We start from the raw sequence: 22,549 nt of genomic DNA, 5'->3' as shown, positions 1-22,549 counted from the left end.
CTTTTATAATGAAGTGTACCATGCTGATGGTGATCCTAGGTTGCCATTCCGTCCTAGGAGAACGAAGAGAGGACATTCTCATGTATAATAAGGGGTTAATGAGAATGCAAGGCCCAAGCATGTTAATGTTGGGTGACAAAGGTACTGATCCTTTCACACCTCCCTCCGCTTGGCACAGATGGACCATGCAGGGACGGAGGAAAAGAGCACTTGTGCCAGGAGAAAGCAAATTTCATGGCACAATGTGGGTGAAAGGTCTGAAGGGTCAAGTGTGCGGGCAGTGGGAATTTAATGGCAGTGTAAATCTGCTATTGAATGCCACACTCCCAGAATCAATGCACCGATCCAAAGGTTTGTTAAAAGATACATTGCAGTATAATGGGTACATGCAAAAGGTGGAGTGTGTGACTCAGGGGTACCTTGTCTTGGTTATGCAGAGTGAGATGGTTCCAGATTGGAGAGGAACAAGCAGGAGGCGTCAATTCTCTTACCAGAGAGACGCAGGGGACAACATCACACTCTGGAGCTACCAACAGAGAGTGCCTCTGAAACAACTATACACACGTAAAGGCTGGAAAGCCAAGGGTGGGTGGTTCTCGAAACAAGAAGTAACAATCGAGATCAAGCCACATTTCCAGGTGACAAAGAGGGTGGGGAGAGCGGTCCCGGGGGAGGGAAAGCCCACACAGGGAACCCCATTCACACCACACGGGTCACAACAGGGGACGATATTACACAGTCCATATGCAGCAGCTTATCCTCATGATAGTTGGGTAAGTGATGAGGTACTCTTAATCGAAAGATTGCAGAGAGTACAGTCTTCCCGACCTCAGGTACATATTGTGCCTCAGGACATAAGGGGGGAAGAGGTCCAATCAGGACAGCTGGGGACATATTTTGTCAGCGAGAGATTGGACAAGGGGAGGTATATTAATTTTTCTGGAGAAGGATCTTTTGCATGGCAGCTTCGAGATGTTTGGGTGAACAAATGGAAACGGTGCAACATTCCTTTAGGCACCGCTACTTCCTTAGTTCCCACCTCAACCCGTGTCTTACACCAGGACCTGAGAGGTCAACCTTTTTTGGTGCTAGACGGGGAGGTGAAGCAAGTAGAGTTGTCCTCATGTGGGCAATTCTTGCAGAAGTATCTGCGTTGGCCGGGGCAAGCCAAATTTAGTGAAGAAGCCTGCAGGCTCAATAACGCAGAATGCGAGGCTACCATTCAAAAGATCCACCCTGAAGCCAAACCAATAGTTCCGGTGGCTGAAGGAAGGGTTTGGTTTTTTAACATAAGGTCTAATGATACATTCAAGGTATATTCTCATAATTGTTCCGATAAGGGGGATTTTCCAAGGGGAACATATTGTGTGAGTGGAGATCCCATATGGATCCTGTCATCCAGGCTGGATGACGTTGTTTCTCAAATTGTTAAGAGAACTCTAAAGGTCAAAGTTTCACGAGTAGTTCCCGTCCTGAAAGAGAACACGACATGGGACGAAGGGGAACAGGGTTTGATCCAAGACGACCACATTTTGTTACAAAGGTTAAACAAACAGTACACTAAGTTAGAGGTAAGATTTCACCATGATACAGGTGATCTTAACGAGGTAGAACACAAAAATGAGCAGGTGAGTTCCAGTCTGCCCTGGTGGACAAAGGTTCCGGTGATGTTCCAGGGACACTCGGACGGGGCATCTGCAGTTCCAAAGTTCTTTCTACACCCACTGGTCGTCTGGATGGGGATGACAACTTTAGGCATCATTATCCAGGTGAGGTTGCGGGTTAAAATTACGTAAAATAAATTAACCTGGTCCAGAGATTGGTGCCTCATAAACAATCTCCGGAACCAATAGTTTAAATTAAGGGATATACAGGGTTACGGTATAGGTTTAGTAGTACCTAGGAGCTGATTGTATAAAGGCGCTCTTTTAGAAGGCACCTGGCACTGCTCCGTTTTGTAACAACCAAACGAGTTTCACTTTTCTGTGGTCATGCAAGTTTGTGAGTGATACGCAAGTGACGCAAATGCTGAGCATGTGGTATTGAGGGACTTAGAAGTAGGGCCTCCCCAGAGAGCCTGGTTACAGGAAGACCAAGAGGTCTTGCTCTCTCTCTTCCAGGGGTAATCGCCTAGAGCAGAGAAGTTGTGTGAGCACGAACATCGAAAAGTGAAACATACAAGAAAGAAACCAGGTACTGGGAGGTTCAGACGCTGGGATCTGCGGGTCAAGCCGTTTTAGGGGGGATTGTTATAATTTAAGTAGGCCTCAGTTACTTGGCCTGAGTTTTATGTAAAAGGCTTGTCCGCAGTGTATGCCTTTAAAATAGATAGAGGTTTGGTGATGCAGACAGAGGCATCTCAGGGTCTGCGTGTAGCAGAAGATACACGCAGATACTGAGAACATGTTCCTAAGAGAAGGCCATCGGTTTACTCTGACCTCCACTTACAGGACAGGAACAGTAAACATTGGCCATATTTACTAAACATTCACATTCCTGCATCTGGGTCAAGTGCCTCATTGATTATTAATCGAGTAGGCGGGTATGATGACACCACGAGTGGGTCCACCAATAGACTGATATAGGGGGTGGCGAAGATGATGTCATTTAACTCTTTCCTAGCCGGTATTAAATCTGGAGCGAGCAATGGAGAACGCACTTCTGCTTCTTCCTTCCTCACTAGCTCGCAATACTGACTGGAACCCAATTATTTCTCTAAGTATGTTCGTCCTTTCTGTAATCTGATATAATGTAGGCTGTACATAGGTAGTCTAGATGTAACATAGAGTAGATACAAGAAGACCTGGGTACTTTCAGAAGGAAGGTACTCAAGCAGCTGTAACGCAACATGGAAGTCTGCTTTGCCAGGAGATGAATGTATCTATCTGTATTCCTGTTTCCTGAATAAATAACGTAAACATTTTAAGAAGCCTGAGAAAGTCTATATCCTGTTTGCTGTGTGGAGAGTCAAGTGATCTCACAGTCTGTGAGACGATGGTGTCGAAGCAAGGTGATAAGAACAGTTTATAACAAATGGTAGTGTGGTTAACAGTGACATGCACATCTGGGAGGTTCGTGGATGACCGGGGTGGGAAGATCATAAATTCCGTTTTGTCTAGATTTAGTTTCAGGAACCTAGCGGACATCCAGGAGGAGATGGCTGATAGGCAGGAGGAGACCTTGTCCATGGTAGAGGTGGATATGTCAGGGGTGTGGAGGTAGATCTGGGTGTCATCTGCATACAGATGATAGTTAAAACCCATGGAGGAGATATCCTTGCCAATGGAGGATGTGTATAGGGTGAACAGTAGGGGGCCAAGGACCGAACCTTGGGGGACTCCCACCGAGAGGTGGTTGGGGGTGGAAGAGGACTCATTGAAGGCGGTCGTGAAGGAGCGGTTGGAGAGGTAGGATGAAAGCCAGGACAGGGCGAGATCGTGAATGCCCAAGGACTGGAGGGACTGGAGGAGTAGGGGATGATCTACTGTGTCAAAAGCTGCTGACAGGTCAAGGAGGAGGAGAATTGAGTATTTACCTTCAGCTTTAGCTAAGGCAAGGTCGTTGACCACTTTGGTGAGAGCAGTTTCGGTTGAGTGGGCAGGCCGAAATCCAGATTGGAGTGGGTCTAGCAGCGAGTTGGCATTGAGGTACTGGGTCAGGCGTTTGTGAACCAGGCGCTCAAGGAGTTTTGAGGCAAAGGGGAGGAGGGAGATAGGACGGTAGTTGGAGGGTAACGAAGGGTCAAGGGAGGGTTTCTTGAGCAGGGGTAGTACAGTGGCCTGCTTAAAGTCTGAGGGGAAGGTGCCTGTGGATAGGGAGAGGTTGAACAGGGTAGTGAGGACTGGGGCCAATTCCGTGAAGTGAGGCTGGAGTAAATCGGAAGGGATGGGGTCAAGGGGGGGAGTAGTGGTATGGGAAGTCTGCAGTAGGTGGTTGACTTCCTCGGTCGTAGTAGGAGGGAAGGATGTGAGGGGAGAATAGGGTGGAGGAGGAGCTGGGTGGGAGGGGGTTGGAGGTGAAGATTGGAGATTGGATATTTCCTGGCGGATGGAGACAATTTTGTTGGTGAAGTGGGTGGCTAAATCTGTGGCAGAGAGGGAGGAAACGGAGGGTGGGGGGGGGGGGGGGGGTGAATTGTATTATTTGTTATGACCTTCTGCTAGCCTTGACTACTCTTCTGCTTACTTATTCTGTGCTTCTGCCTATCTGATCCTGTTGCCGACTCAGCCTGAACACTACTCTGATTTAAGCCTTCTGTCTTTGTACCATATCTGTCCGTTTGTTGCCGAATCTGCTTGTCTGACTCTCCTGCCCTCACCAGTGAGCCTAGTCCCTGGTGAGGGATTCTCTGTACAGCTTAATCACCTGCTCCTCAGGTGACCAGTAGCTGCAGTACAGTCTTAATCATCTTCTCCTCAGGTGACCAGTAGCTGCAGTACAGTCTTAATCACCTGCTCCTCGGGTGACTATTAACTACGGTACTGTCCTCATCACCTGCTCCTCAGGTGTTTAGGAGTTGCAGTACAGTCTTGATCTCCTGTCCCTCAGGTGATCACCTGCTGCAGTACAGTCTGAATCACCCGCTCTATGGGTGATCAGTATACGTTGTCTTATTGTGCACCACCCGCTCCTCGGGTGGACTGATTACTAGTTCATCTGCATCTCCAGCTTGCTGGAGTGCTGATCCCTGTGTTCTATAGAGATATCTCCCTCTACCAGCTTCACTGGGGGAGTTGGTTACTCTATCTGTATTACTGTTGCACCAAACACCTATCTTTACATCTGGTTGTCCTGTGTCTCGCTATACTCGCATTATTGGTGATTCTGCAGATCACCACATAATCAGGTATAGTATCTGTATTATTGGTGATACTACAGATCACCAATAATCAGAAAATCTGTTCTTGCTGACACCAATCGTTACAACAATATATGTGCTATGTACATAGGATAGCATCTTACAGTTGATGGAGATTTGTGGGATGCACATCCAGGCCAGGGCACGGAGCTCCCGTTCCATCACATCCCAAAGATGCTCTATTAGGTTGAGATTTGGTGACTGTGGGTGCCATTTTTGTACATTGAACTCATTGTCATGTACAAGAAACCAATTTGAAGTGATTCGAGCTTTGTGATATGGTGCACTATCCTGCTGGAAGTAGCCATCAGAGGATGGGTACATGGCGGTCATGAAGGAATGGACATGGTCAGAAACAATGCTCAGGTAACCCGTGGCATTTACACGATGTCCAATTGGCACCAAGGGGTCTAAAGTGTGCCAAGAAAACATCCCCCACACCATTACACCACCACCAGCAGCCTGCACAGTGGTAACAAGGCATGATGGATCCATGTTCTCATTCTGTTTACGCCAAATTCTGACTCTGTCAAGATTCATCAGACCGGCAACATTTTTCCAGTCTTCAACTGTCCAATTTTGGTGAACTCGTGCAAATTGTAGCCTCTTTTTCCTATTTGTAGTGGAGATGAGTGGTACCCGGTGGGGTCTTCTGCTGTTGTCGCCCATCTGCCTCAAGGTTGTGTGTATTGTGGCTTCACAAATGCTTTGCTGCATACCTCGGTTGTAATGAGTGGTTATTTCAGTCAACGTTGCTCTTCTATCAGCTTGAATCAGTCCGCCCATTTTCCTCTGACCTCTAGCATCAAGAAGGCATTTTCGTCCACACGACTCCCGCATACTGAATGTTTTTCCCTTTTCACACCATTCTTTGTAAATCCTAGAAATGGTTGTGCGTGAAAATCCCAGTAACTGAGCAGATTGTGAAATACTCAGACCGGCCCATGTGGCACCAACAACCATTGCAATGTAAAGTAGTACCTGCTGGCCACAGAGATGGTTCAGTTTTTTTGGGGAGTCCAGTGTGGTGAGAGGTCCATCAAGCCCCTCTAAATAGTCACAGTCAATCACACCATCCACATAGTAGGACTCGACCCTCGAGGGTCGAGTCCTATGTGGATGGTGTGATTGGCACCAACAACCATGCCACGCTCAAAATTCCCATTCTGACATTCAGTTTGGAGTTCAGGAGATTGTCTTGACCAGGACCACACCCCTAAAGGCATTGAAGCAACTGCCATGTGATTGGTTGATTAGATAACTGCATTAATGAGAAATTGAACAGGTGTTCCTAATAATCCTTTAGGTGAGTGTAAGTGGATCAAGTATTTATCTACTTATATGTGTGTTTTTTTCCCTAGCATAGTATGGCTAATCCTACTGCTTTAAGACACATTTTATTTACAAGGTGTGAAAATATTAACTTGGAGAAAACTCAGTAAGTTGGCCAATAAGTTGTTTTGCTGTTTTCAGGAAAAGGATTTTCATTTTACATATTCATTTCTAGTTTTTTGCTAGTTGCAAAGCCACCATATCTTGCGTGATTTAACTGCTCTGTGCAGGGCTGGATTTAGGCCATGGCCGCCTAGGCAGCAGGCTAAACTGGTGCAGCATTTGGAAGCTTGCAAATGCTGCAATGCAGGGATATCAGGCGAGCGCCTGACCTCGGTATTCTGCTGCTAGCTGTCTGTGCAGCAGCCACCTTGCTCTCTGTGCACGTTTACATTGTGGCTGGCAGCTATGGACTTGGGCAGCATTAGAGACAGAAAGGAAGAGGAAGCTTCTACACTGGTGACGAGCAAAGAAATGAGTGACACTGATGGCTGCTGCAGTGTGAAGGTGAGCTGGCTATCTATACTGAAAGGAGGGATTAAGGGAGTCATCTGGTTACCTATACTGGAAGGAAAGGGGGAGGAGTCATCTGACTACCTATACTAGAGGATACTGGAAGGAAAGGGGGAGGAGCCATCTGGCTACCTGTATTGGGGGAAGGGGAGAGGGGTCATCTCACTACCTATACTGTAGGGGGGGGGGGGGGGCGCTGACAGTGGCCTAGGGCGATAAACAGTACAAATCCGGCCCTGGCTTCGTGTCTTTAAAAGCATCACAGAAAAATATTTAACTAGCATATCTCATCTGATGCAATCGTGCTGTGTTACTAAATTGGACAGAGATTTAGAAATGCCTATAATGTGCTTCTGATTTGTTAATAGACAGATGGGGTTTTAAGCAGTGGTCCAGATTGCTCTGCTTTCTGTATTTGCATCTTTGCATTAAAGGGAAACTGAAGCAAGGCTTCCATACTTATTTCCTTTTAACCGCTTGCCGACCGCGTCACGCCAATGGGCATGGCCGCGGCGGCAGCCCCAGGACCAGCTAACGCCGATTGGCGTAAAGTCCTGGGGCAGCAGTTTGCAGGAGATCTCCCGCTTGGTGAGCAGAGCGGAGCTCCGCCTTCAGTCTCCGAGCGGCGATCGCCGATCCGGAAGACTGTTACAGAGCGAAATCGCTGTGTATTTACATGTACAGTGCTGCGATCAGCAGCAGCACTGTACTGGGGACAGCCGTGTGACACGGCTGCCCCCCTGGGGGACAAGAGAGCGATCGGCTCTCATAGGCAGAAGCCTATGACAGCTGATCGCCATGATTGGCCGGTTGGGGGAGGGAGGGAGGGAATTTAAAGGTGCAGGTATTTTTATTTAAAAATAATAACAAAAATATTTGTAGAAAAAAAAAGAAACATGGGGGAGCGATCAGACCCCACCAACAGAGAGCTCTGTTGGTGGGGAGAAAAGGGGGGGGGATCACTTGTGTGCTGTGTTGTGCGGCCCTGCAGCTTGGCCTTAAAGCTGCAGTGGCCATTTTAGTTAAAATGTGCCTGATCTTTTGGGGAGTTTACCACTGTGGTCCTCAAGAGGTTAAGCAATACCAGTTGCCAGGCTGTCCTGCTGATCGCTCTAGGGTCTCTCTGGTTGTAATAGTGTTTGAATCACACACCTGAAACAAGCATGTAGCTGGATTAGAAGCTTCACTTCAGTCAGACGTTAGTCAGAGCACCTGATCTGCATGCTTGTTCAGGGTCTATGGCTTAAAGTATTAAAGGCAGAGGATCAGCAGGACAGCCAAGCAATATGCACTGTTTAAAAGGAAATACATTTGGAAGCCTCTATATCCCTCTGGCTTTAGGTTCCCTTTAAAGAGAACCCGAGGTGGGTTTGAAGAATATTCTCTGCATACAGAGGCTGGATCTGCCTATACAGCCCAGCCTCTGTTGCTATCCCAAACCCCCCTAAGGTCCCCCTGCACTCTGCAATCCCTCATAAATCACAGCCGCGCTGCTGACAAACAGCTTGTCAGAGCTGGCTGTGTTTATCTCTATAGTGTCAGTCTGCTGCTCTCCCCGCTTCCTGCAGAACTCCAGTCCCCGCCTGCATCTCTTCCCTCCCTGCTGATTGGATGGAAGGGACGGGGGCAGGGACCGGAGCTATGCAGGAGGCGGGGGAGCAGCTGAGACTGACACTACAGATGTAAATACAGCCTCACAGCACGGCTGTGATTTATGATGGATTGCAGAGTGCAGGGGGACCTTAGTGGGGTTTGGGATAGCAACAGAGGCTGGACCGTATAGGCAGATCCAGCCTCTGTATGCAGATAACATTCTTTAAACACACCTCGGGTTCTCTTTAATGGAAGTGGTAAGACACTCCAGCAACCTATTCTATCCATTGACAGTGCCAATTCCACACTTTGTTGTTACATTCACTTTTAGTAATTACACCTGCATATGTGCTGTTTGAGGCGCTATTCACATTAAGTTTGGTGCCCTGCATAAAAAGAGAGCAGACCTCAAAATGGACGAGCGAAAGCCTTCAATGATTTTCTATGGGCCAAGTTCACGTGCATTTGTTTGTACTGTGTCTATTTCTGTCTGTTGTGTTTATGCCGTGGACAACAGGTCAGATGATGGAATGAGTTGTCATTCATGCAATGAAACGGGTGCATCCACTATGGAGTGGAAGCAGACCCTGCTGTGAACCCGCAATGGTTTTGCAATACAAATATGATATCACTTTTGTCTTGGTTCAAATCGGAGCCTCATTCATTCAACCTATTTTAAAGAAAAAAAGGAAAGAAGTGAAGATAACCTGGTTTCTTAGACAGGAGTGTCACTTACATTTTTTTTTTTTTTTTTGCACACTCTGAGATGCACACTTTTAGCTAAAGTCAAAATTTTAGACAGGAAGAGGCAGGCTTGTTGTGATGTTCCCTCCTATCACCTTCTCATTCCCTTCTCTTCCCCACCCCATTTACTCCCATTAGAGGAGGGAATGGTGGGGCAAACCTGCCCCTTCCTGTAATTCACAGTCCTTTGGTGCCCCAGGCGTTATCCACAGAACGCAGTCTTCGCCATGGCCCAAACATTAGCACTTTTGCACAAAAAGAATGAGGCCAGAAACCCACAGAATATATCGAACTGAAAGATATCACTGCTATTTAATATTTGCTGAATCAGAAAATAGCTTTACTTCCACCTCTGTCTATGCACCTGCAACCCAATCAATGCAAATATGATAAAGCACAGAGTGTCACAGCTTGGCTATATTGTACAGTTGCTACCGTCCACAGCGTGCGCTACCAAACTCAGTTATGTTCACACTTATAAGTATATAAAGGAAATAGAGTGTAATCACCCCGTTTCTTCTGCTATAGGCTGGCTTGGTACAAGCTGAACACCCTTCATGGAGAGCCGCCCTGTTGAGAAGTTCTATAGGAGCCTAGGTGGGGTAAGTGCCTTAGCCATGTGGGCTAACCCCCTGCATGGACTTACACAACATATGCACTGTTGGTGGTCTTTGAGACAAGTTTGGAAAGCACTACTAAATATTATAAACTTGATGCTGGAATATTTTAGACAACTTGATGCCTTGACGTATATTCAATACTTGCAGTAATAGCATGCATAAAGTCAGACTGCTGAAGTAGTAAAGCAGACTGCTGCTAAGTAGAGAGACATGCAAAACGATAATACCGCATACACACGTTAGTATGGTTTAACATATGGGGCCTGATTCACAAAGCGGTGCTAACAGTTAGCACGCTGGTGAAAAGCCCTTTATCATGCCTAAACTCAGTTTAGGCATGATAAGTTTAGGGGCTCGATTCACAAAGCGGTGCTAACCCAGTTAGAGACTTTAGGCATGATAACCATTGCACCACTCTGGTGAAAAGCCAGTTTAGGTGTGATAAGTTTAGGCATGATAAGTTTAGGTGTGATAAGTTTAGGCATGCTAAGTTTAGATAAGTTTAGATCGCTTGCAAAGTCCCGCACGCAAAGCAGCGCCATTAAACTTTATACGAAGTGCACCAGTCTTTGCTAGCGTAAAACTTTTGATCAGCTGTGCACTGCGGTGCTAACGCAGTTGGCGCTTAAACTTATCACACCTAAACTTATCACACCTAAACTTATCACACCTAAACTTATCACACCTAAACTTATCACACCTAAACTTATCACACCTAAACTGAGTTTAGGCATGATAAAGGGCTTTTCACCACGGTGCTAACTGTTAGCACCGCTTTGTGAATCGAGCCCTAGGTGTGATAAGTTTAGGCATGATAAGTTTAGGTGTGATAAGTTTAGGCATGATAAGTTTAGGTGTGATAAGTTTAGGCATGATAAGTTTAAGCGCCAACTGGGTTAGCACCGTAGTGCACAGCTGATCAAAAGTTTTGCGCTAGCAAAGTCTGGTGCACTTCGCATAAAGTTTATTGGCGCTGCTTTGCGTGCGGGACTTTGCAAGCGATCTAAACTTATCTAAACTTATCACACCTAAACTTATCACGCCTAAACTTATCACGCCTAGGGCTCGATTCACAAAGCGGTGCTAACCCAGTTAGAGACTTTAGGCATGATAACCATTGCACCATGCTGGTGAAAAGCCAGTTTAGGCGTGATAAGTTTAGGTGTGATAAGTTTAGGTGTGATAAGTTTAGGCATGCTAAGTTTAGATGAGTGTAGATAGTGTGCAAAGTCCCGCACGCAAAGCAGCACCATTAAACTCTATGCAAAGTGCACCAGACTTTGCTAGCGCAAAACTTTTGATCAGCTGTGCACTGCGGTGCTAACGCAGTTGGTGCTTAAACTTATCATGCCTAAACTTATCACACCTAAACTTATCATGCCTAAACTTATCACACCTAAACTTGTCACACCTAAACTTATCATGCCTAAACTGAGTTTAGGCATGATAAAGGGCTTTTCACCAGCGTGCTAACTGTTAGCACCGCTTTGTGAATCAGGCCCCTAAACTGGCTTTTCACCAGCGTGGTGCAATGGTTATCATGCCTAAAGTCTCTAACTGGGTTAGCACCGCTTTGTGAATCAGGGCCATGGGGCTTGATTCACAAAGCGGTGCTAACAGTTAGCACGCTGGTGAAAAGCCCTTTATCACGCCTAAACTCAGTTTAGGCGTGATAAGTTTAGGTGTGATAAGTTTAGGCGTGATAAGTTTAGGCGTGATAAGTATAGCACCAACTGGGTTAGCACCGCAGTGCACAGCTGATCAAAAGTTTTGCGCTAGCACAGTCTGGTGCACTTCGCATAGAGTTTAATGGCGCTGCTTTGCATGCGGGACTTTGCGCGCGATCTAAACTTATCTAAACTTATCACGCCTAAACTTATCACTCCTAAACTGGCTTTTCACCAGCATGGTGCAATGGTTATCACGCCTAAAGTCTTTTAGGCGTGCTAACTGGGTTAGCACTGCTTTGTGAATCAGGCCCATGGAATGATAATATCATGTACAATGTATGTGCAAATCATGCATAATGGTGCAAACACACCTAACTAAGACTTGAGGTAAGTCACCAATTGTGCTTTACTTATGTGTGTAATTACTGCACATTAGATATACCATGCATAACCTTTCTACAGCTTATTTGTTACAATTTACCGCAGTTTAGTAAGTATCCCCCTTCATTACTATGTTTTTTATAGCAGCTCAATATAAGTGAAGAGCAAATAAAAGTAGCTGATATAACAATATGGTATATTGAATAGACTAGGCATTTATCTAGTACAGAGACAGACAGGAAATGGTATATTTTCGGATCACACACTGTGTCTTTATGATGTACATATGTTAATGGGAGACATGAATCACACATGCTTACTCTTCTGGATGTTATTCTGGTCTCGGCTATGTCTTGCACGGGGAATTGAAGCTTTGTCAGTTACCCCCTGCTAACCTCCCACTATGAAAGCCTCTTTTCAGTGAGACCCCCTGTGCCCTTTACCAGCACATTTGCTTTTTCAGTTTCTACCAAATAGACATTCACCAGTAACTAAACAGGGTGTGTCGTAGCTAAACCTCCCACACACAGGAGAAAGGTCAGTTCTCTGCAGGGCTGTACAGTGCACTGCAAAGAGAGCTAGCAAGGGGATTGATAGAAAGTTTTTACCAACAAAAATGTGCACTCTTACAGTATGATTTGTGACTTAACTGCTCCTCAAACCCTGTGAATTCATGAACGTCTGCATACGTTCTTCCAATACAGTGTACGAGACATACATCTTGATTAGAGATGATTAGTTTCTCCTACAATACATGTACCACTACCATAACAAAATTTACGGAGAAGATTGTGATCAAATGTATTATGTGCAAAAAGGGGCATATCCAGAGAGCACCAGCTAATATTATAGACCTGGGGTCCCCAAACTTTTTTGGTCAACGGCAAGGTCAACATACTTCAGACTGCTGGGGGGCCGGAACATACATAAAATGATGTTGAAAAACATTACATTGAATCTAAGTATTGATTCCCCCCAATCATGTCCAAAGGAGAACTCCCAGCAGCAGCCATTCAGTCATGCGGCGCCCAAAGAACGTCTTTTCTGCACCAGACAGTGAAGCATACCCAGGTGACAACCTGCCGTCTAGTTGGACAGCAGAATCACCTGATGCAGAATAGGATTGGAAGCCAGCAAATGGCTGCTCCCTGGCTTCTACACTGCTTTTATATATGCAGGGCACCAACATTTAAAGGTGCAGTGGGCCACATCTGTAAGTTACACATTTTGTGTTTAGGGGGCCAGTGAAAAAGCCTTGGTAGGCTGTATTCGGCCCATGGGCCGTAGTTTGAGGGCCACTGTCATAGACAATCAATAGCATAACTGTGTGTATCAGAAAATCGTGCCACATAGAAAAGAGCCTATTAATGCACCAATTAGTAAATAAATAAAAAAAAAGTATTTTTATTAATCACTTCAAATGTGAATATAAAAACAAGAAGCATTTGGTGTAAAATTATATTACATATGCAAATCCAGAGGAAATGTAAGGGACACGACAGTGTCTATTTGCAAAACAGCCTACACTCATACAACCCAAATAAAAGATCATAATCCTTTTTTCGTTGGAGTGATACTTTAAAGCGGAATTGTCACCATAAAAATCAAATTTCAACAGCAACTGGTCTGAGTGTATTAAGTGATAAAGATGCTAATCCTGCATTCAAAACTTGCAAAACTTTTTTTGCTGTTATGGTTTGTAGTTATCACATACTTTAGTAGCACTGGCCCTAGTGCCAAAGAGTGCCAAAGAGTTGAATGCTGGGAGTTCTTTTTATCTATAATATATTTCTCCTCTTCCATTTATTTCCCTGCCTGGCTGCTTATCAAAAACACCCTCTGATTACTTGTATTTACAAGCAAGGCTGAGGTGACTCAGTGATTGGATGTGTAAATAAAAAAAAGACAGTGCAGTTGTTAGTATACACCTCAGTGGGAGTGTCTGAAGAGTCTGGGAGGAGGGCAGCTAATGAATACACAATGAGCAAGAGAAGGGAGGGGGGAAAACAAGAGTCAGGGAGGATATGATGTCAGCATTAGCTTGACAAGATGGCCACTGCCTAGAATAGGATTTTCTGCTTTTCCTTTTTAAAATTCACAGGAATCATTCGTGGATAGCACAATACATCTGTTATGTAAGTAGAAGTAGTATTTATCTACTTATATATTTGTTTTTTATTTCTAGGTTAGTATGGGTGTCACTTGTTCTTTAATGTCGGCCACAGCAAATACACAACATTACAAAAGAGTAAAATAACATTAAAAATTCAATAATAACAAAACACAACAATGTACACTGATATTCTTGAGAACTTCATCCCCCCTACTAGCTGGTGGCGACCGAAGAGCCCCCCATCTTGAATAACTTCCACTCACAACCTGCATGAAACCGAACAACTGCCATCCAAACCATGCCAGAAGTTTCCTGGACTAACATGCGAATTGGAAGTTACTCACCGTCCATACACCTGCAACCATTTGTTATCCCCCATCAATTTGTACCGACCACCATGCCTTTTTAAAACTCCAAATCCACATCCACATAATTCAGACTCCTCAGCCCCATTTAGCCACCATTACTAGCAGAGAAGACCGCCACCGCAAGCCTGCAGTGACCACCAGCTTATCCTTGATATTCAAATTGAATAAGTCCATGCCCATGTCATTCAGATGAATTCCACATGTTTTACCACCAAATCCCCAGACTGTACCAAAAACCTCTCCATGCCCTGTTAACCTTGATTCTGGCCCTTTTCACCGCCCTGTGTTTTCGTGCAAACCCGCCGAGGAACCATCTCTGACCAGATGAACCTGATTTTCGGGATCAATGTGCGGATTGCTGTCAAATCCGCCTTTATGACTCGCAGCAAGGCCCTAAATGACAGCTGAGCCATATTGTTCCCACCCAGGTGTATCACGTGAATAACCCAGCAAACCATGTGCTCAAGACTTAAGCAAAGTAGATGCAAATCAGACAGGTAGACAGGAAACGTCTGGCACTATGGTTTATTAGTGCAGCAAATGGCAAAAAAGTGATGTGGCATACATTCAAAAAATGCAACATGTGCAGTTGGATAGGCATCAAAAAGTAACATCACAATGTGTAGAGCTGTACCTGGGTGTAAGGAAGGTAGCTGATGTGGGCGCCAGGAAGGTGCACGGTCCTTACGACCGTTTCGCAAGGCGGCTGCCAAGCTTCATCTGAGGTGTGCTTACCTCAGATGAAGCTTGGCAGCCACCTTGCGAAACGGTCGTAAGGACCGTGCACCTTCCTGGCGCCCACATCAGCCACCTCCCTTACACCCAGGTACAGCTCTACACATTGTGATGTTACTTTTTGATGCCTATCCGACTGCACATGTTGCATTTTTTGAATGTATGCCACATCACTTTTTTGCCATTTGCTGCACTGATAAACCATAGTGCCAGACGTTTCCTGTCTACCTGTCTGATCCAAACCAAAAAACCTGGTTGTGCTAACATCCAGACCCAGTTGCAGGCCATTCCGCCTGAGCGCTGCCCTTTTTTCTGCCCGGCGCACATAAGAGTGGCCCATGATCCACACCACGCACCGGCCGATACCTGAAAAGACAAAACAATCACCAACTTTATAAGCTTCCTAACCATATTAACTCCCCAGTCAGTTCCTTCTTGTAACTATCCTTCTCCTCCCCCCTTTTAAACTTAACTATTTACACACCCTAAACATATCTCAATGAAAGACTCAAACCTGCTCAATCCTGCCGAGGCGCACATACGGCCGAAATCTGTTTGACTGCCATCTCCCGATTTTCATCAGAGTGTTCGTCGACAAACCCAGCCGAGCTGCCCCCGTAGCTGCCCCAATTCGAAAAAGGAATGGGCTGCATATTCGTTATCCCGTAAACCCAGCCTACCCAAGCACTTATGCATAACCATCACAAATTGGAACCAAGACAGTGCCAACCCATCCGCATGAATCAAAAGATTCCCTTTTATTTCCCCAGACCTGATTGCCATGTATGCTTTCCAAAGAGACAGGGGGCATGTTGAGCAATCCGGCAATGGGAACAATGCTAGCTGCGCCCCTTTTCCCACCTGATTTGTTTTTGACCGCCCGCCGTATCCGCACCATGAGAGCCCCGTCCTGCCCCCAACACGTCGCTCATCGACAGGCCCCCTTTCCCGTGCCGATTTACACTGACTATTTCACTCAACCGCAACGCCCCAAAAAAGGCCAATGCAAATGGCAATCGGAAAAGGTGCACCTCAAATGCAGAGAAACAGACATTTTGCAACTCTTCACACATCCCCTTCAGAATTTCCAACGTCAACGGTCGCCGCTTATCCTGTCCTTTATGTTCCTTCCTCCACCCTTTCAGTGCTTGCCGCACAATAAACCCCTTAGTGAAATTTTCCCACCCCCGCAACTTAGCCAAGAAAGCCAAAGCTGCCACCCGACGATCCATGCTAGCTGGCGACACTGAGGATTTCATCCAGAATCCGACCAACCAAAGAAAAAGATCCCTCCTACCTTCTGCATCATCTCCCAACGACCAGTGCTGTTGCCAGTCTTCCCATTCAGACCACACCTTGTTGTATGCTGTCCATGTGCTTGGCGCTTTCTGAATCCACTAATGTAGTTCCCCTACAGTACGTCCCACACATACGCCGGGCATTGTTCCCCCATCTATTGTGCTCCAGGTGCCAATCTCCGGAATTGGTCCCACTGTGAACGAGACAATGCATCAGCTATGTTGTTCTTCACTCCAGCAATATGCACTGCCCTAAAGTATACGTTGTACTTCAAGCAAGACAGCACAAACGTCGCAGTAACCGAGTCACCGGAGGAGAAGAGGTAGATATGAAATTCATTGCCGCTACCACCGCCATATTATCCCACCGGAAGCTCACTGCCCTGTTCCGTAATGCCTCTCCCCATAAGTCCACTGCCACCCACAAAGGGAATAGTTCTAGAAAGATCAAGTTCCGAACAATGTTGGTCTGAAGCCACTCTGGAGGCCACCGATCCGCACACCATCTACCCCCAAGAAGGCCCCAAAACCTACCGAACCCGACGCATCCGTAAACAGTTTGATACTCTACATGTTCTTCCAGGGATCCAGCCAATAAACCAGACCATTAAATTGAATCAAAAATTCCCTCCAAACCTCCAAATCTCCCTGATGCTCTTTGTTAAGGCGTTTAAATGGTGGGTCTCGACAATCCCACACGTCGCCAGGGATAAACGTCACGAAAAAATCCTCCCCATTGGAAGCACCCTGCATGAAAAGTTCAGTTTTCCCAGCAGGGATTGCAGCTGTTTCAGTGTGACCTTTATTGCCCCCAGAGCCTTCCCCACCAAGTTAAGTAGGTCCTGCACCTTATCATCTGGTAATCTGCACACCTGCGCAATATTGAGTCGATTTCAATACCCAGGAACTTCATTATCACCTCTGGTCCCTCAGTCTTGTCCTGAGCAATCGGAACCACAAATTCACTAAACACCCCCATCAATCCCCCCAGAGCTAGCTCGCACATCCTCAACCCCTTGGGTCCAACACAAAAGAAATCATACAGGTAATGGGTGATGGCCGAAATCCCCATCCTTTCCCTAACCACCCACTCTAAGAAGGAGCTGAAAAGTTCAAAGTAGGAGCAAGAGATTAAACAGCCCATCGGTAAGCATGCATCCACGTAGAAACTACCATCAAAGAAACAACCCAACAAATGCATACTGTTCGGGTGCACTGACAAGTGGCGAAAGGCCGCCTCCACATCAGTTTATGCCCCCGGCCCCGCTTCCCTCACCATGTCCAATGCCATATCAAATGTTGCATATTGGACAGACGAGAGATCCCGGTTGATGCCATCGTTAACCGAACCGAACCCCTTTTTTGGTACGACCAGTGGTGGATTAGCCTAAACTTGCCCAGCTCCCTCTTAGGGACTACCCCTAATGGAGAAACAATCAACCCCTGCACAGTTGGTGGTGTTGCAAAGGGATCTCTTATTCTCCTCAACTTTCTTATCGATTTTTTTTCTCTAACCACCCCCTCGTGCATTCTAGCCGACTTTAAATTTTTTGTGTGTAACTGTCCTGCTTCCGCCGATGAAGGAATGTGGAAACCTTCACCGAAACCCTTTCTCAACAGCTCTGCCGCCATTTTGTCTTCATAGCAGTCTAACCATGGTTCCATCGCCCTTAGTTTCACCGGAGTCCTCCCTTTTATTAGAACCGTCCCCTGTGCGCTTAGTGAAAGCTAATCCTTTACCTCGCTTGAAGCATTTAAAGGCCGGATGCAATCCCCCACACACTGAACATTCATGTTTGAACTCGCAAGTCCCAATGAATCTGCACTGCGATTCATTGTAGGCCCAACAAATTCCCCCCCCCCCCCTGCCAGAACTGGTCTTGCGAACCTCCTTTTTTACGTGCGCCCCCAATGGCCCCTCATAGCATGTATAAGCATGACCTTTTGGCAGATCGGAAATCGGGTGCGGTTTTACCGATTTCTCGCCATCAGACCCTCGTTCTCCCGCGCTCACCTCCAGGAGAGCGTATAGGCGTATCGTTCCTGCCACCCGTGTCGGAACCATCTCGTCTCATGTCAGATGTCCCATCGGTCCTGGCCGGGATCTGGGCTCGGGCAGGTGAGGGCGTGCTGCTCCTTCCGCCGATCGAGCCCGCCGCACCATCCTGTGAGGAAGCATAAAAGACTAGGCCGTAGAGAAGCACTGTCCGATGTCCCCGACACCCCTGCCGTAACACCGCCCAGACCCCCTGAAGCGGGCTGACCGGCCATGCCTCGCTCCCTCCCAGCAATCCAGCTGCCGCAACTGCTAAACCCCACTACCTTTCATCGCTTGCCCATGCCATGCCCCCATCGGCTGCAGCACCAGCCCCCCCCCGGGCCCTGAACTAACATAAAGGGGCCTCCACCGGCAACCACCCTGGTCCTGCTGCCCTAAGCCCAAACTCCCTTGTCCTGACAGCAACAACCCCTGGGTCCCTCCTACTCCTGACCCCTGCTGTCCATCTCCCATCCCAGCAAGCCTCGGCTGATCTGGCTGCACTCTCCCCTGCCCATCCACCCCAACCACGCTGCTGACTGCTGCTGCCTGCACAGAGGAGCGCACTGCTCTGCTCTGACCCGCTCCTGATGCTGCCCCTACATTCCCCCCAGCACTGCTCTGGTCGTCCCCAGCAATCCCAGAGCCGGCTGTCCCAGCCGAGCGGCCGCCATTTTGCGACACGCTGCCACCATTCTGAGTGCTGCGGTTGCTGCACTGTCCTCCTTTCCCCCCTCCTTTTCCTTTTATCCCTGACCTGGCCCCAGCTGGACTTACCCCCTCTGATGTCCCCGCTTGGCCTCCGATGCTGTCACCCGCTCCACCGCTCCCAGGTCTGCCGCGGGACGCAGGGGGCGACGGAGATAGTCGCTCCACGGATCTCCTTGTGCGCCTTGGGCCGGCGCCCGCGACTTCCGGAGCTGCGTCCTGGGTGGCCGAATCCATGAGGGCCTCCAACCAGCCTTCCCTGCGCTGTGCGGCTTCCTCCTGCAGCCGCTGTGCCATCGCTGCCATTTCCTGCTCAGCCATCCTGAATTTACTAGGCCCTGATCCCAGGCAGCAGAGAAAAACACATTTTCTCTGGCTGCCAGCTACGGAGGTACTGACCTCCTCCCACTAGCCTTTCCTATGCTGCTGGCCCTGCCTCCTCTCCCAGCCCATCCCTAGCTAACCCAACCCCTCCCTCCCAACCATGGGGGAGTATTAAGTATACATGGGGGAGTATTTAGTATAAATGGGGAAGTATTTAGTATAAATGGGGGAGAATTAAGTATAAATGGGGGAGTATTAAGTATAAATGGGGGAGAATTAAGTATAAATGGGGGAGTATTTAGTATAAATGGGGGAGTATTTAGTATAAATGGGGGAGTATTTAGTATAAATGGGGGAGTATTTAGTATAAATGGGGGTGTATTTAGTATAAGAGGAGTATTTAGTATAAATGGGGGAGTATTTAGTATAAATGGGGGAGTATTTAGTATAAATGGGGGAGTATTTAGTATAAATGGGGGAGTATTTAGTATAAATGGGGGTGTATTTAGTATAAGAGGAGTATTTAGTATAAATGGGGGTGTATTTAGTATAAATGGGGGAGTATTTAGTATAAATGGGGAGTATTTAGTATAAATGGGGAGTATTTAGTATACATGGGGGAGTATTTAGTATAAATGGGGGTGTATTTAGTATAAGAGGAGTATTTAGTATAAATGGGGGTGTATTTAGTATAAATGGGGGAGTATTTAGTACAAATGGTGGAGTATTAAGTATACATGGGGGAGTATTTAGTATACATGGGGGAGTATTTAGTATAAATGGGGAGTATTTAGTATAAATGGGGGAGTATTTAGTGTAAATGGGGTGTATTTAGTATAAGAGGAGTATTTAGTATAAATGGGGGTGTATTTAGTATAAATGGGGGAGTATTTAGTACAAATGGTGGAGTATTAAGTATACATGGGGGAGTATTTAGTATACATGGGGGAGTATTAAGTATAAACGGGGGAGTATTAAATATAAATGGGGGAGTATTTAGTATAAATGGAGGATTATTAAGTGTAAATGGGGGTGTATTTAGTATAAATGGGGGAGTATTTAGTATAAATGGGGGAGTATTTAGTATAAATGGGGGAGTATTTAGCATAAATGGGGGAGTATTTAGTATAAATGGGGGAGTATTAAGTATACATGGGGGATTATTAAGTATAAATAGGGGAGTATTTAGGATAAATGGGGGAGTATTAAGTATAAATGGGGGAGAATTAAGTATAAATGGCTGAGTATTTTGTATAAATGGGGGAGTATTTAGTATTTATAGTATTTAGTATAAATGGGGAAGTATTTAGTATAAATGGGGGAGTATTAAGTATGGGGGAGTATTAAGTATTTAGTATAAATGGGGAAGTACTGTATTTAGTATAAATGGGGGAGTATTTTGTATAAATGGGGGAGTGTTTTGTATAAATGGGGGAGTATTAAGTATACATGGGGGAGTATTTAGTATATATAGTATTTAGTATAAATGGGGAAGTATTTAGTATAAATGGGGGAGAATTAAGTATAAATGGGGGAGTATTTTGTATAAATGGCTGAGTATTTTGTATAAATGGGGGCCCAATCAAAGTTTTGCTGGGGGGCCCCATGATTTGTAGTTATGCTCCTGCTTCCACCCCTCCACTGCCCAGTAAAGTGCTCCATTGTTTCATGTCTGCTGAGTATGCTACCGTGATTAGCGCACCAACTGCAGCTGCCTACAACTAACTGAGGTCCCTGCTTCTGAATCTGAGTTAGGCTACATCTCACTAACACTGCTCAGCTCTTCACAGTGCACTCCACACTGCTTCCACTCACCTAGGGTCCTGTTATGGGGTTTGACCCCTTAAGGACCACAGGCTTACTCCCTCCTAGTGACCAGGCTATTTTTTACGAATCAGTGCTCTGCAGCTTTAAGAACTCGCTGCAGAGACATACACCTTTTTTTTATAAATGTATTTATTTTATTTTTAATAAATGAATCTATTTTTGCCCCCTCCCTCCCTTCCTCTCGCTCCACCTCTCCAGGGGACAGCCGAGTGACACAGCTGTCCCCAGTGCATCGCTGCTGTAGATGGCACAGCGCTGGCGGGTGCTGTCTAATAGTCTGATAGCGCCGATCACCACCGGGACGCTGTTGATGGAGCTGAGCTCCGTCACTCAAGTGGGGATGTGCGCGCATCGGCGTGCGATCCCCTGCAAACCACTCACCCAGAACTTGATGGCAATCGGCATTACGTGGTCTTGGGGGAGCAACCTTGCGGCCGCCGATTGGCTTTAGGTGGTCGTAAGGTGGTTAATCGTTAAGGAACTTACTTACAAGGCAGTACTTATTTAATACAGTATGGTAAATCAGTCTGTGGAACTGCTGTATCTACAGGTAGGGATGGGCAAACATCACAATTTCACGTTTGTAAATGCGCTCACAATTTTTACCGTGCACATTTGCAAAACAATTGCTTGTAGCGAGCTCCATTGATTTTAATGGTAGGCGAACTAAAACCTTCAGGACATCTCTGCACCCATAAAAAAAAGTGTCAAAAATCCAGACAGTGGCATGGCAGAGGGGAATTAATGGTAATTAATTAATAAATGGTTATTTTTAATGAAATTTTAATGGCAGCTGATTTTACTGGTTAATATCAAAGCCCCCATACATGCTAGAATCACCAAATTTGCTGTTAATGGACAAATGGGGAGGGACATTTAAATAGGCTTTGTCTTCAGCAATACTTCAGCTATACTTAGTATAGGTAGTGCTGCACGGGGGTAGCATCGAGTGGTGTGTGTCACAGCGGGTGCTCAGAGAAGGTGGCAGCCCCAGGACCGCCTAACCCCGAAAGGCATCAAGTCCTGGGGCGGGGTTTTACAGGGGATCGTGATCGCCACTAGCAGACTGTTAGATAGCAAAACCGCTGTCTATTTACATTGTACAGCGCTATGATCTCTGCGACTCGGCTGTCCCCTAGAGATGCTCCGATCGCGATCCCCTCTCATAGGCTGATGCCTATCAGAGAGGATCACCCTGATTGGCTGGTGGGGGGAGGGAGGGGGAGAGTAATAAAAATAAATAAAAAATAAAGAAATATATTTAAAAAAAACAACAAATAAATAAATAAACATTACACTAGCGATCAGAGCGATCAGTGCCCACCTAAAGAAAGGTCGGTTGGTGGGCAGAAAAGGGGGGGGGGGAGATTCACTTGCGTGCAAAGTGATATGGCTCTGCAGCAAGCTATTAAGCTGCAGAGCACTAC

General features: G+C 46.3%; 1 protein-coding gene across 6 annotated transcripts in view; it reads left to right on the top strand.

Moving 5' to 3' along the window:
- Positions 1-22,549, top strand: part of COL11A1 (collagen type XI alpha 1 chain) — a 782,075-nt gene that overhangs the window by 256,519 nt on the left and 503,007 nt on the right. For all 6 annotated transcript variants that reach the window (XM_068240020.1, XM_068240025.1, XM_068240017.1 and 3 more), the window contains one exon: positions 9,569-9,642. In XM_068240020.1, coding sequence (XP_068096121.1) covers positions 9,598-9,642 — 45 coding nt within the window. In that variant the 5' untranslated portion in view covers positions 9,569-9,597. The remainder of the gene's footprint in view (positions 1-9,568; positions 9,643-22,549) is intronic.

Source organism: Hyperolius riggenbachi, chromosome 6 (genome assembly GCF_040937935.1).
Source record: "Hyperolius riggenbachi isolate aHypRig1 chromosome 6, aHypRig1.pri, whole genome shotgun sequence".
NCBI classification, from domain to species: domain Eukaryota; kingdom Metazoa; phylum Chordata; class Amphibia; order Anura; family Hyperoliidae; genus Hyperolius; species Hyperolius riggenbachi.
This window is presented reverse-complemented; position numbering and strand designations above follow the sequence as displayed.